This window comes from Dendrobates tinctorius, unplaced genomic scaffold (assembly GCF_039654945.1).
Source record: "Dendrobates tinctorius isolate UK_male_01 unplaced genomic scaffold, ASM3965494v1 ptg000128l, whole genome shotgun sequence".
Classification (NCBI taxonomy): Eukaryota; Metazoa; Chordata; class Amphibia; order Anura; family Dendrobatidae; genus Dendrobates; species Dendrobates tinctorius.
The window spans coordinates 15,785,885-15,800,570 of record NW_027361796.1 but is presented as its reverse complement, the minus strand read 5'-3'; the positions used below and the strand labels follow the sequence as shown (position 1 = coordinate 15,800,570).

Genomic DNA, 14,686 nt, shown 5'->3' with positions numbered 1-14,686 from the left:
ATGACATTGCGCCATTTTACTAATCAAATAAGTGCCAGGGATACCGGCAGATGAGAGGAGATTCGTAGGGCTCTGGTCTGGCATCCACCGACAAGGCCAATAGACCAGGGTCCTGTGACTTTTCTTGCTGATCTATTTATCTTGGAAATCGTCCTGTGCTCCAGCGCTGCTATTCTGATAGTCTACTCCTCATCAGTAAAGATGACATCATGACCGTCCCAAACTCCAGTCCTCACGGCCCCCCCAACACGTCGTGTTTTCAGGATTTACATACCGGTAGTGTTGCACAGGTGAGAAAAATCTTGCTGCCTTGATGATACTTTCATGTATTAATCCGATAACATTTCCAAATTTAGGCCAGGCCCATATGGTCGTATTTTATGTCCATATGTACAACAAACAGCATACTGAGACAATATTACCTATGTAACACAGCAGCAATTTTCCCCTAAAAAACGACTCTGTGTGAAAAAAAAAAATTGCACTGGTCTGGTCCGATTTATGATATGCAGCTGAATGCAGATCCAATCAGGGCCGTTATTTATACTATATGGACATGTGAACCCGGACTTACTCTGTACACATTTCCTAACCCTAATCTATTTCCTGACACTAATCTTTACACATTTCCTAATCCCTAACCTAATCGGTACACATTTCCTAACACTAATCAATACTCATTTCTTATCCCTAATAAAAGAGTAAAAGGATGCAATTAGGGTTCAATAATATAAAAAACTAAAATCCTTTGAAACCCTAGGTAAAATGTATAACGTGAGTATAAAATAAAAGTATATTATATATAATAATGTAGGCTTTCTGTACAATGCCTTCATTTCACTCAGACCGAAAATATAGTCATCTGCACAAATCCTAACAGGAAAAATAACTCTAATGGCAAACTGTGCCAGCGAAAATTTGTAGTCAGGTTCAGAAGTTCTAGAAATGTTTATTATTCACAAGTTATCTCTATGTGAGGGACAAAAGCCTACAGAACATGTGGTGTCACTGGTGGGACACTTCTAAGAAAAGACCACGGATCAGAACAGATTACCAAAACCAGGTTCATGTACCAAATGTTGGTGCAGTAGGGCTATGTGCACTCAGAGTGTTTTCAGGGGTCTTTTGGACTGGCTTTGCTCCAAAAAGGGCCTGAAAATTGCTCATAAAACACTTGAAAGACTCTTCTTATTCATTTCTAATGAAAATGACTTGTTGTTAATAGGTTTAGTCTTTTGATTGGTTTTAATTAGTTTTAGGTTTTTAAAGACACAAGGGGGTTTAAAAGAAGTGACCTGATGATTCTACAGGTGTATTCTGCTATTAAGCTGCTACATACTTTCCAACAGAAATGACTAAAAAGGCTAGAAAAAAAAACAGGGGACCTACACCAGCAGATGACATGGCTCCCCAAACCATCACTGAGTATGGAAACTTTAGATTATGGAAATCAAGGTCCCAAAGTCTGGAGGAAGAGTGGAAAGGCACACAATCCAAGCTGCTTGAGGTCTAGTGTGAAGTTTCTACAATCAGTGATGGTTTGGGGAGCCATGTCATCTGCTGGTGTAGGCCCACTGTGTTTTATCAAGTCCAAAGTCAGCGCAATCGTCTACCAGGAAATTTTAGAGCACTTCATGCTTCCCTCTGCCGACAAGCTTTTTGGAGATGGAAAGTTCATTCTCCAGCAGGACTTGGCACTTGTCCACACTGCCAAAAGTACCAATACCTGGTTTAGAAACAACAATATCAATGTGCTTGATTGGCCAGCAAACTCACCTGACCTTAGCCCTATAGAGAATCTATGGGGTATTGTCAAGAGGAAGATGAGAGACAGCAGACCCAACAATGCAGACAAGCTGAAGGCTGCTATCAAAGCAACCCGGGCTTTCATAACACCTCAGCAGTGCCAGACACTGATCGCCTCCATGCCACGCTGCACTGATGCAGTAATTGATGCAAAAGGAGCCCCGACCAAGTATTGAGTGCATTTACTGAACATACATTTCAGTAGGCCAACATTTTGGATTTTAAAATAATTTTTAAAGCTGGTGTTATAAAGTATTCTAATTTACTGAGATAATGAGTTTTGGGTTTTCATTGGCTGTAAGCCATAATCATCAACATTAACAGAAATAAACACTTGAAATAGATCACTCTGTTTGTAATGACTCTATATAATATATGAGATTTACTTTTTGAATTGAAGAACTGAAATAAATTAACTTTTTGATGATATTCTAATTTTGTGAGCAGCACTTGTACATGGCTACTGAGGTCAGTGATTGACTGCAGTGGTCACATGCCAGTCTGTAAATACTGCCAGGATCTCTACAGCACCTGTTCTGTATCAACCTGGGATTGAAAGCGTGAAGGTTTTTTAATTTATTTTAGTACTCTTTGTACTTCTCTTTAACTCCTAGTGAGGCCGTGTAAGATACCAGACATGCACTTTATTGCATAGACTGGTAACATAAACCATGCTAATGGACCTTGATCAATATTTTTTTTCTCTACAAACAGCAGATATCTACTGACACAGGTCAGAGTGACTAGAAACTGATAAAGCCTTACATTTGAACAAACAGAGTAGCCTCAAATGAAATGAAGCAATTTTATCATCAAGTAAGATAGAAGCCTTTGCTCCACTTGCTGTACCAGTCATTAGAAACATTATCACATTAATACATGAATATACTTCATCATTTTTTCACACTGATCACTATAAAAAAAATCCACAGGTAGAATGTTTTAGAGCATCATGAACTGAACAGATTAACTTTAAAGGGGTTGTCCATAGAGTCTCTCAGGGCTCGCATGACATTGTTATGCAAGGTGAGCACTGCAGCCCATCAATAATTACTATTAGGCTGCACAGCCCTCACATTTCTGGGATGACTGTCAAATGAGAGAAGTGAGAGCCTAATAGTGGCCACAGATTTGATGCACAGCTCACATGACATAACAATGTCATGGGAGCCCAGGGAGATCCAGATTAGACATGCCCTGAACGTAACCTGAATTTGGTTGTACTACTGCCCAGTGGCTGTCAGTGGTGGTGCTTCTGATGCTGCTAAAGGCTCCAACATTTAGTCATGGTATTGCTTTTTTCTTTTCCAATACCCAGTCTATTACTATTGCAACTTTTTTCTTTTACCATAAATTTTCTATAAAACTATGATTAACTTTTGACAATCTTATCAACCCCAATTATTCAACCCCTACCAAAGACACACAGTAGCTAAAAAGGCTAGGTATGTAGGTACAAGAACAAAAAGCAAAATCTGGCAGCAGTATAGGTGGGCATTTACAGTAGTCTACATTTTTATTTACTGTATTTTTCTATTTAACAAAATTCAACCTCTTTCCAAAAAATGACATATTAAGTAACGCAAGGCAGGTACAAGTTCAAAAAGCACAAGGAATGCACAAACTCAGTAGAGTCACTTGTGATAAGTACACCGTCTTTGACACTCATGTCAGATTTTTTTGGGTACAAAATATTGTTCTGGCTTGCTGTTTTCTAGTGCATTAAGAATGAAACAAATGTGTAACTGTCATATAGGCAGCTACATTATATTACTCATCAATCTCAATTAGTCTGTCATTGCTGCTGGAACCACTCCAATCATCAATTCAATGTCTCTTCTATTTCCAGCCTACAACATCTTCTTCAGCACTGCAGTTGTACACCACATTATTGTCTGAGTATTGTCCAATGCTGTAGGGTAATCTTTCCATATCTCTATTGCTGAACTGTGAGCTCTCATGTCTTCTTACTATCCTAATTCACCATAAAGGGGTTTTCCCACGAAAGAAGTTCACTTTAATCAAAAGATATTGGAATAATAATAATTTCCACATTTGGATGTATTTAAATTACCCAGTACACAGCAGGGGCACATTTATAAGATTATCTTTGGAATGCACTTCCCAGGTCAATACGATTAGTCCCCAATCCCTACAATTTTAAGCGTGCCCTGAAAATGCATTTATTCAGACTGGCCTATCGCCTCAACACATTAACCTAATCTATCCCTGTGTGGCACAGCCAAAAGTTTTACCATAACCAGGTTCCCCGCATCATGTTCCCACATGCTTTATGCATCCATTAGCCCTCTGTGTCTACACACTTAACATTATGGCTGGCCCATACAATCAGGGCAACTGTTACCACCCACCTTTCGTGTCTACCTCTTTCCTCATAGACTGTAAGCTTGCGAGCAGGGCCCTCATTCCTCTTGGTACCGTATTTTCCGCTTTGTAAGACGCACTTTTTTTCCCCCAAACTTGGGGGGAAAATGGGGGTGTGTCTTACAAAGAGGATATACCGTATATACTCGAATATAAGCCGAGATTTTCAGCCCAAAAAATTGGGCTGAAAGTCCCCCTCTCGTCTTATATTCGAGTCATATACAAAGGGGGTCGGAGGGGGAGGGAGGCGAGGGTGTCAGGTCATACTTACCCGTCCTGACGCTGTGTCTTGAGCCCCCAGCTTCTCCCCGTGCTATCTCTTCTTGCCTTCAGCGGTCACGTGGTGCCGCTAATTAAAACTCATGAATATGCGCATATTCATGAGTTTTAATGAGCGGTACCACATGACCGCTGAAGGCAGGAAGAGAAAGCACGGGGAGAAGCTGGGGGCTCAAGACACAGCGTCAGGACGGGTAAGTATAGCGATACTCACCTGTCCTGCGTCCATGGCTGCTTGCTGCTGTCTGTCATCGGTCAGTGACTTCAGACAGCAGAGGGCACGGTGATGTGGTTAGTGCGCGCCGCGCCCCCTGCAGTCTGAACGTCACTGACTGATGACGTGGCAGATAGCGGTGAGCAGCCATGGACGCAGGACACGTGAGTATCTCAGGTGCCAGCAGTGACACCGGCACCTGACACCCAGCGACGGAGAGGTGAGTATGTCATTTTTTTTATTTTTACATGCAGCAGCAGCAGCATGGGGGCAGCATATGGGGGAATAATCTATGGAGCTTCTTCTGGGGTCAGCATATGGGGGAACAATCTATGGAGCTTCTTATGGGGGCAGCATATGGGGGAATAATCTGGAGCTTCTTCTGGGGTCAGCATATGAGGGAACAATAGGGAACAATCTATGGAGCTTCTTCTGGGGTCAGCATATGAGGGAACAATAGGGAATAATCTATGGAGCTTCTTCTGGGGACACCATATGGGGGAATAATCTATGGAGCATTTCCCACCCTAGGCTTATACTCGAGTCAATAAGTTTTCCCTGTTTTTTGTGGCAAAATTAGGGGGGTCGGCTTATACTCGGGTCGATTTATACTCAAGTATATACGGCACCTTATCGGGTGAAGGCCGCAGGGGTGTCCGGGTGTCTCCGGGTGTCCGTCGGCGCTGTGGGTGTCTCCGGGTGCCCAGCCGTGTCTCCACGTGCCCAGCGGTGTCTCCGGTTCCCATCCCGGGGCTCTGCCGACATTTTGCGACAGGCCAGAGCCCCGGGGCTCCCTCTCGGTTCGCTCTGTATTGGCTGGCTCCGGCAATATGGCGGCCGCCGCCGGGGACGGCGCATGCGCTGATGGTGATCTCGGGACTGAAATCTTGTGGTAGCCGCACAAGCCCCCCTGGTAGCAGCACAGACCCCTGGCAGCAACACGAGCCCCCCTGGTAGCAGCACGAACCCCCTTGGTAGCAGCACAGACCCCTGGTAGCAGCACAAGCCCCCCTGGTAGCACCACGAGCCCCCCTGGTAGCAGCACAGACCCCTGGTAGCAGCACGAGCCACTGGTAGCAGCACGAGCCCCCCTGGCAGCAGCACGAGCCCCCTGGTAGCATCACGAGCCCCCCTGGCAGCGCGCTGCACATCGGAGCACCCTCTCATTCCTTCCTGCGGCCTGCAGTATCACCCCACTCCTGCCTCCTCCAGCAGCGACACTGGGACCCCGCTTCACCGCAGCCACCACCCCCGGTAAGCAATAAGACACCTGGATTATAAGAGGCACCACCATTTTATTAAAAAATGTTTTTTCCTATTTTTCTCCTCAAAATTTGTGGTGCGTCTTATAATCTGGAGCGTCTTATAAAGCGAAAAATACGGTAATTGTTATAATCTATGTGATTATTGTTATGCTGTAATGTCTATTGTCTGTACAAATCCCCTCTGAAATGTAAAGTGCTGCGGAATATGTCGGCGCTATAGAAATAAAATTTAATATTATTATTGCAGCACAGGAACATTTAATTTTAAAACATCCAATTGTGGAACTTTTCATTATTTCAAGATCTATTGATTAAAATGTACTTTTGTTCGTGGGAAAACCCCTTTAAAATGGCTGCTGCATTCCTTGCCTTGACTTTTATATAGGCTATGATAGTCATTCCTGATTAACTGCTATTCCATGTGATTTGACAGCTGCAAGGCATTATAATAAAGAATGCTAGCAAAATGTGACTTTTGCAATTTTCAGCAATATGTATAATAGAAAGGGGCAATTTGCGCAATTCGAATTACAAATTGTCCAAATTCTCTTGGACTGGTAAATTTCATAAAATTCTACACCAATTTTATTCGAATCAATTGGATTCACTTATCTTTACCACTAAGCCCTGAATAATCAGTGCTTCAAATCTATAAATTTCATTATATGCTGAATCTTTTCTCACAAAACATATCAACCTGTTTTGCGTATTTTGAGCCATTCTGAATCTTAGGAAACCAAGGCTAGTAAATATGGGTATATTTTGATCACTGTATTTTCTGATGTTTTGTATATGTCTTCTAGCATCTACACTACTTTTCTTCTGTAGAGCCTCCACCGTCATAGACTGGACTACAAGACTACAGTCCATGTTTACAAGGCGAAAGTGCCAAAAATGATGGGGATACAGATGACTTTAACAGTGAACCTTGAACATAGTACACAGCAGCTGGTTATATGAGATAAAACTTTTCTACTGGGTTATTGTGTTACACAGGGAGCAGGCAGTGCTTTTTTGATTCCTTTTCAAGGTTTAGTGTTCTAAAACCTCTGCTCTCTGCCAAAGTCAACAGGAAACAGCAATCTCTACTGTACAATGAAGAAAATGCAAAAATAAAAGAACTTTCATAGTCCAAGGAATCAGCTCCAGAAAAATAAAGCAATTTTTTACAGTATTCACATATGCAAAAAGCCACAGATTTCCTAGAATAGTTCCTCTTTCTAGAAAAGCCTGTATTTCAGACAGTATAAAAGCATGTGGAAACATGTCATTTAGTGAATCGTAGACTTCTCTGTGAAAACATGCTTGGATGTAAGAACTATATAGTACATTTTCACTTAATCTGCAAGCTTACTTTCCTCAAATTAATCTTTAAAGGTTTTGTGCTAAAAATATAAATGAACTCCTAGCCATAGGAAAGGGGATGTTAGGCGTCAGGTCCCTGCATCTCCACAGCAAGAGTCCCAGGCCTTGCCTTCTGTGGTCTCCCAATCCTCTCCAGCCTCAGAGGAGCCTGCTCAGCAAAGACATCATTCCCAGCATCTTGCTCAGGCTAGTGCTGTCAGGTTGGTTACTGCTGCCACCTCTGGGTCAGCTTTGGCAATCTGCACTAGCCAGCAGCGAGCAGCTCCAGAGGCTAAGTCCTTTTTGCAGCCTTCTGAGCATGCCCGTGGGACAAACTCTCATTGGAGGTCGGGGGTCACACGCTCAGGTCCTTCTCCAGCTCGGATTGGACCATCAGGAAGGTCCCGGAAGGATGCTGCTATAAAAGGTTCGCATGGCCGCTTGGCCATGCGCTAGTATAGTCTGTAATTTGTAGTGGTATGTGTGATGATGGATGCTTGTGAACCGCTGACTGACTCATTATGAAACCCCTTCCCTTTGATACGTATGTTAGTAGGGTTTAGCATTACGAGTCAGCGGTGAGTAGTGGCACTGCCTAGAGCCGCAGTGCTCCCAGCTCCTTTCACATGTTGGCGCCAGTGTGCGCCATGCTACATCAGGCACTACGGTACCGCACGTTCAGCAGCACCAGTCAGAGCGACGCCGTGCGCCATTAATGCGCTTTCCAGGCCAAAGCTTAAGCTGGTTAGTGGCGTCCGCCAGAGCTGCGCTGTACGTACTTCATGTGGTATTTCAGCTGCACTCTGTGACTGTTAACAGGACACAGCGTTCAGTAAGGGTCTCTGCCTGGCGTCACAGTTGCGGAGTCGAACGCTTTGGAGAAGGCACCCTTCAAATATCAGGGACCTGGAGCAGTTTGCCAAAGAAGAATGGTCTAAAATTCCAGCAGAGCATTTTAAGAAACTCATTGATGGTTACCGGAAGCGGTTGGTCGCAGTTACTTTGGCTAAAGGTTGTGCAACCAAGTATTAGGCTGAGGGTGCCAATACTTTTGTCTGGCCCATTTTTGGAGTTTTGTGTGATATGATCAATATTTTGCTTTTTGCTTCATTCTCTTTTGTGTTTTTTCATTTAAGACAAATTAAATGAAGATAATAATACCAAAGAATTTGTGATTGCAATCATTTTCAGGAAGAAACTGAGTATTATCTGACAGAATTGCAGGGGTGTCAATACTTTTTGCCACAACTGTAAGTTAGTAATCACTGAGGGTCAGATTGCTAGCACTGCTAGCAATCTAAACAACAAGGATCTGCAGAGCGAAGTCTGAGTAGAATAGAGGATGAGCATGTACATCTCAGTCCCATTCACTGTCTATTGGACTGCCAGAGATAGTCAAACGCTGTGCTTTGCTATTTCTGGCAGTCCTATAAATATGAATGGAGCACTGGTGCATGTGCTCCTTCTCTGCTCCATTCACGAGACTGAATATATGTGTCATTGGGTTACCGCAACTGAGAGGAGCCAGAAGACCGCAGCGTCTGATTGCTCCTTCTTCTGCACTGTAAAGAAGCACTTCACCTTCTTTTGAAATGATGGTAATTTTTTTGGGCAGAACAGGGGTTAATCGTCCATGCTGGAAGCTCTGGTAGTCTGAGCTCTCAGCTGAGCACGGTTAGCCACTTCTATCCCCTATATAATCTGGGTCCTGATTGAAACATATTGTCAGAGTTAGCTTCTGCTACATGGCTTGGAGGAGATGTGTTTTGGTGCTTATATGAGAGTTTGGAGGAGTTATCTGTAATAATTCCCTTTCATCCTCTTACTTTGATTTTTCCCCAATCTCCACTCCACGTTGCATTCCTCTGCTATAAGTGAGTGAATATTTGTATGCCCGGTATTTTCAGTTACCCTTGTTAGTGTTGCCTTGTCCGTCAGTTTGGTGTACTGCGGTGCACAGCAGCTCCTCTCTTCCCTGGGTGGGGGAAGAGAACAGACAGAGGGCTGATTCAGGAGATAAGGCAAGGGTGGAGGGCCTGGCATCTTCGCCTTCAGAGGTATCCCAGGGAATAGGGCAAGCTACGCCCCCTAATGTTAGGGACAGGGAAGGGACCCCTGGTTCTGGGTCACCCAACAGCTGAGTCGTGACAATATGACTCTGCAAAAACCCTGTTCTCGGAATCTAGTGAGTGTCCCAGCAGACATACCCCACTATCAGTAAGTTATACTCTATGCTATGGCTAAGTGATAACTTGTATGCTATGTTGAAAGTCTTTACTAATATGAATAGAACCTAAGCACGAATGCAGCTCAAAATGAAGACTCCCTGTAAAGGCATTTTTATAATGGCAGAGAGTCAACCTGTAATGAGTGCAGATCAAGGTTATAGCAATTTTAGATTTTTTTCCTTCCGGTCACAAGGATTAATAATCGGCAGTATGTGTGGACACATGATATCTTATGATATTTTGTCGCTATACAGTTCATTAATCCGGTTTATAAGCGAGTATGAGCTTGTCAACAACAATGATTTTCATGTCTGCATAAAAGATGAACAAGTGAAAAACCAGCGGCTGGCAGACATGTTTACTTGGTGGAACCATGATGTTGGGCAAATCATGGGCAATCATTGGTAATGGGCTTTAAGAATCGCCAGAACCGAGAAATAATTGACTACATGGAATTAAAGGTAAAATGTCACATATGGAAAAATGTCACAAAAGTGCATGGATTAGACTCCCAGTAACGGAAGATGGCCACCAAAGTGTCTTAACCACTAGGTAAAGCCCCCGTTACACACTGCAATAACGCTAGCAATATCGCTGTGAAGTCACCGATTTTGTGACGCAGCAGCGATATCGCTATGTCTGATACTTACCTCCGACCGGCTCCCCCGCTGATTATCTCTGATCGCGCGAGAAGGTCCTGGATCATTTCTCGTCGGGCACTTCCTGCTGGGCTTCCTGTGGCGCCGACGAGCGACGCGTGTACGCGGGCGGAGGACGTCAGGATCGCCGCGTCTGACAGGCAAGTAGCGACCCCTGACCCCTGCTATGTCGATGGTGAGATCTGCCTGTGTGGCAGCTCACTAGCGACCACTTAGCGATGCACCAGCAATCCATATCGTGGTCGGGATCGCTGGTGCATCGCTATGTGTAACGGTACCCTAAGAAGCATACTGAGGCCGGAATAGCGCTAACTGACTAAATGCTTGCAATCTTTTACTACACGGCTTTCTTTACTACAAGAGAATCACTTTATTATTTCCTCCTGATGGGTAGACAGATAAAAACAGAGACTTAGACTTTGAAGGAGATAAAAAGAAGCATGTCCATGACTTTTCTAGGAATCCGGAGCTGTACTTACATTCATGTTGTTCATAAGGCGGATAAGAAAGTCGTACAGAGATCAGAATGAAGAAGATGAAGAGAGGCCACGCTATTTCAACCAGCAGCTGCAACTGAAAAAAAAAATCAGATACATATTTACTTCGCTTTTAGCTAGAGGTAATTATGACTATAATGTGTGTTGGATATGAACATGTTAAACAACATTGTGTAAGAACGGCATAAATCATTCAGCACAGGGGCCCCGCTTTAATTCAATTCCAAGAACTGCATCTCGTCAACTATGTGAAGGTTAACTGAGCTAGTCTGATCTCTCTAGGGGACCTTTTCAGGAAAAATAAAAGCACTCTGCATATGCCGGGCTCCGGCCAACTTCATTTCAGGCCTCTTCTTGTACTTTGCATTTGCCTTACTAAAGTCTCCTGGAAACACAGTTGGGCCCATAAAATATGTCATCCACAAGATAGCTCTGGAGAAAGGGCTGATTGTCCGGGGGTGCAACCAGAGGGTAGGTGGGCTCTTAAATACATGTTAATAAACCGAGTAACCACAGATTTGCTTCTTACATAGAAAGCTGCAGGCATTTTTTCTGACATGTACACAGTCACAGATTTTTCTTTACGCTTCCTCAATTTCCAATTTTGCTGTTCTAAACTCATTTTACAATTCTAAGTGCTATAATCTTGCCAAGAATTCAATCATTTTCTTTCTTCTTTACACAATATAAAAGACATAGGATAAATATTCAGGAATATTCACCCAGGCAGGCTTGGACTGGCCCACTGGAGAACAGGAGAATCCTCTGGTGGGCCCCTCTTATATGAGCAGTATTTGGCACAATACACTTGAATCATTATGTGCAAACAATGGCAGCATCTTATTTATTTGACAATCAACCCAGGTTATTGCTGTAGAAATTTGTGAATGAGGATAAAGTCATATTTTCAAGTAGCTGAAAAGTGGGACCCTGGAGTTGGTGTTACTGGCAACCCAGTCCGACACTGCACCCCGGCCACTACTAGGCTACTTTTTCTCCTCAAAATCATTTATATGCTTCACCAGCTAAGGATGCATTTACATTTACTGATTTTACAAAGGTAGTCCCTTAATGACTAGGCCAAATTTTTCAAATCTGTAACCTGTCACTTCGAAGCTTTTTACGTTACACATGATACTTTATGATAGTGGTAAATTTTGGTCCAGTTGCTTTGTATTTCTTTATAAAAATAACAGGAATTTAACAGCAACTGAAAAAAAAGGAATTTTGAATGTTTATACCGTTCACCCACATAGTCATACCACACCATATAATTAATAAATAAAATTTACCATACGTCTACTTTACAACAGCACCATTTGTGAAAAGACCTTTTGTTTTCTTACGCTGTTAGGAGGTTTAAAAGTTTAGCAGCGATTTTTCAAGGAAATTTATAAAACTTATTTTATAGGGACCTATTCTGTTTTGAACTGACTTTGGAGAACATATATATTGGAAAACCAACAAAAGGGAGACCGATTAAAAGAAACATCACCCCTCCATTTTTTCAAAACTGCTGTCATGCCGCTTGTTAACCCTTCAGACGCTTTTTAGAAACCTGGCTCCAGATAATTGTGCAGTATAAATGAACCTTAAGTCCTATGACATGAGGAAGGCTTACAAGATTTGTGGGGCTAGACATAGGCAGGAGTCATTCAGCCTACTTGTTTATTAACTGCATATTTCTATTGGCCAAGCATAAAGGGAGCAGGCTTTGACTATGCAATTTGACAGCACCATGATGTAGGAGCAGAGACTCTGATTACAGTGATGGGTCACTTATTGGGCTGTTTTGCTGTTCCAATACAACCAGTATTTTCTTAGAAAAGATTATCATTACAGGACAACGCAGCACGAACAGCGTAGTCCAACCACACCCCCAGCACCGATTAGCAGCTCTCTGTCACTATGCATTGTACACAGAAAGCTGTGGTGTAGGTAGGGTTATACACAGCTCAACATTTGAGCTCTGCTCACTCTACAGCAGACAAAATGGTGGCTCTATCATAATTGCTGCACCCAGCTAACTAAGTGATACATCACTGGAATTGGGGTCTCTGTCCTTTTCTCATGGTGCTGTCAGACTACATAGCAAAGGCCTGCTGACGGATTCCCTTTAAACTTGCCCCATATAATATTGAGATAATACATATAATGCAACCAGTTTGGAAGACAGACTCTCCATAATAGATAGACTGTATGTGTGAGCTGTTGTGAATATTAACCAGTGTCCAAATTACAAAGGTTATTTTGTCACAAACGACAATCTTGTTGGATCAATTCATGTGTTATCTGGTGTAACATGAACTTGAAACACTAATCAAGAAGTAATAATCTATTGATTCATATCAGACATACTGTAACACAGTCGCCAGGATCATTTCCAAAGATGCCAAAATGCTTCTCTGAACTGGTTAACTCTTTCTGTGTTCATTTGCCTTGCTCTGTAGTGATTCACAATGTTGTAAAAATGGCAGATGATATGTATGTAGTGTATAGATTTATGTTAGTCTTATTGGCCACCGATGAGCGATCTAGATCACTTGCATGCACAAAAAAAGTTAGTGTGTAAAGGTATTTCCAGGTTTGCAACATCCTAAAACTTTTGGTTTGGAGTTATGCAGGAGAACCTTGATATATAATTCCAACAGGAGGCTACAATAGGTTAATAATAGGCTCACAAGGCAAAAAAAATACGTTTTACTTTCCCCTTAAAGGGTATGCGCAGTCACACTTGCCTGAATTGCCAAAAAGACATTCTTATGGCTTAAGCTGTGTAAACAGGACCCTAACCATGTTTTCCTGTACTGACTATCTGGCTGCGTGTCCTTAACAGCAAAGAAGCCATAAAGACCTGACCTAATCAATGTGTGCTAAAAATGAAAAAGAAATAATACGGCAGGAGGCCCTTGCAGACTGAAATGTGAAATATAAAATTGCTTACTAGTGCCACTCATGCTTTCTAGTGGTGATCTCTGACCCCCTGTATCCATGTCATTTAGTCAGCAATGATCATCAGACAAGGGGAGAGACTTTGCCTGCTGATGTAACCCTCACCACCTATTACACTGATACTAAATACACGGAGATCGGTGGCTTACGGCAGCTAACTGAGCCATGCTATACTCCACAAAGTAGCATTTAGTCCTACTTCATCTGATCTTGGGAGGCAGATGGCACATTGATCAGATCAGACATGTCTTAATCTCACAAAATCCATTTTTTTGCGGCTGTTTCTCAGAATATGTTCTTGAGATGTTTTGTACACTACAATATGGCTATAAGGCAATCGTGACGAGGAGTACGTCTATACAGTGAAAGTTCGGCCATGATAGTTTTATACAAGGAGGCCATGTCCAAGTAGTCAGTGATCCTTAGGCTGATATGGAATTACAATTTGGATAAACTGCTATTTTAGAAACGCACAAATTGACTTTGCTAGATACAAAATAGTATTCTGGGGCTTGGCGTTATACAACTGGTGCGAATTGAGGAAGACTACGTCTTTAGGGACAGTATGCAGCAGTACTATTCCAGACATATGTGTAAAGAACTCAACAATATGGAGATTTACCAGTTGAAGGTATAAGGCCTCTTTCACACTTCAGTTTTTTGCATCAGTTATAATCCGCCAAAAAGGCGGACAAGCGGATCCGTTGTCAACTGATGTGAACGGATGGCACAGGATCCGTTTTGAGACGGATCCTGAAAATGACGAAATTTAAAGGAATCGCTGGCTAGGAAGGAGAGAGAGAGAGAGAGAGAGAGAAAGAAAGAGAGAGAGAGAGAGAGATTTTTTTTTTTTTGTCCGGCACCCAGAAAGAATTTCGGGTTAAATCAGTGTCTGGAGGATCCGCCACAGAAAAAAACCTTACAAGCTCCGTTTTGAAATCTTTGAGGATGGTGACGGACAGCAACTTTTGGCGGATCCTCAAAAAAAACGGATGCAACGGACAGCAATCCGTCACAATCCGCCATTAATGAAAGTCAATGGAGAAAAAAAACGGAT

At 42.7% G+C, this 14,686-nt stretch overlaps 1 protein-coding gene across 2 annotated transcripts in view; it reads right to left on the bottom strand.

Annotated features, from left to right (window-relative positions):
- Positions 1-14,686, bottom strand: part of ABCA1 (ATP binding cassette subfamily A member 1) — a 114,057-nt gene that overhangs the window by 75,381 nt on the left and 23,990 nt on the right. For both annotated transcript variants that reach the window (XM_073542685.1, XM_073542686.1), the window contains exon 3: positions 10,660-10,753. In XM_073542685.1, coding sequence (XP_073398786.1) covers positions 10,660-10,753 — 94 coding nt within the window. The remainder of the gene's footprint in view (positions 1-10,659; positions 10,754-14,686) is intronic.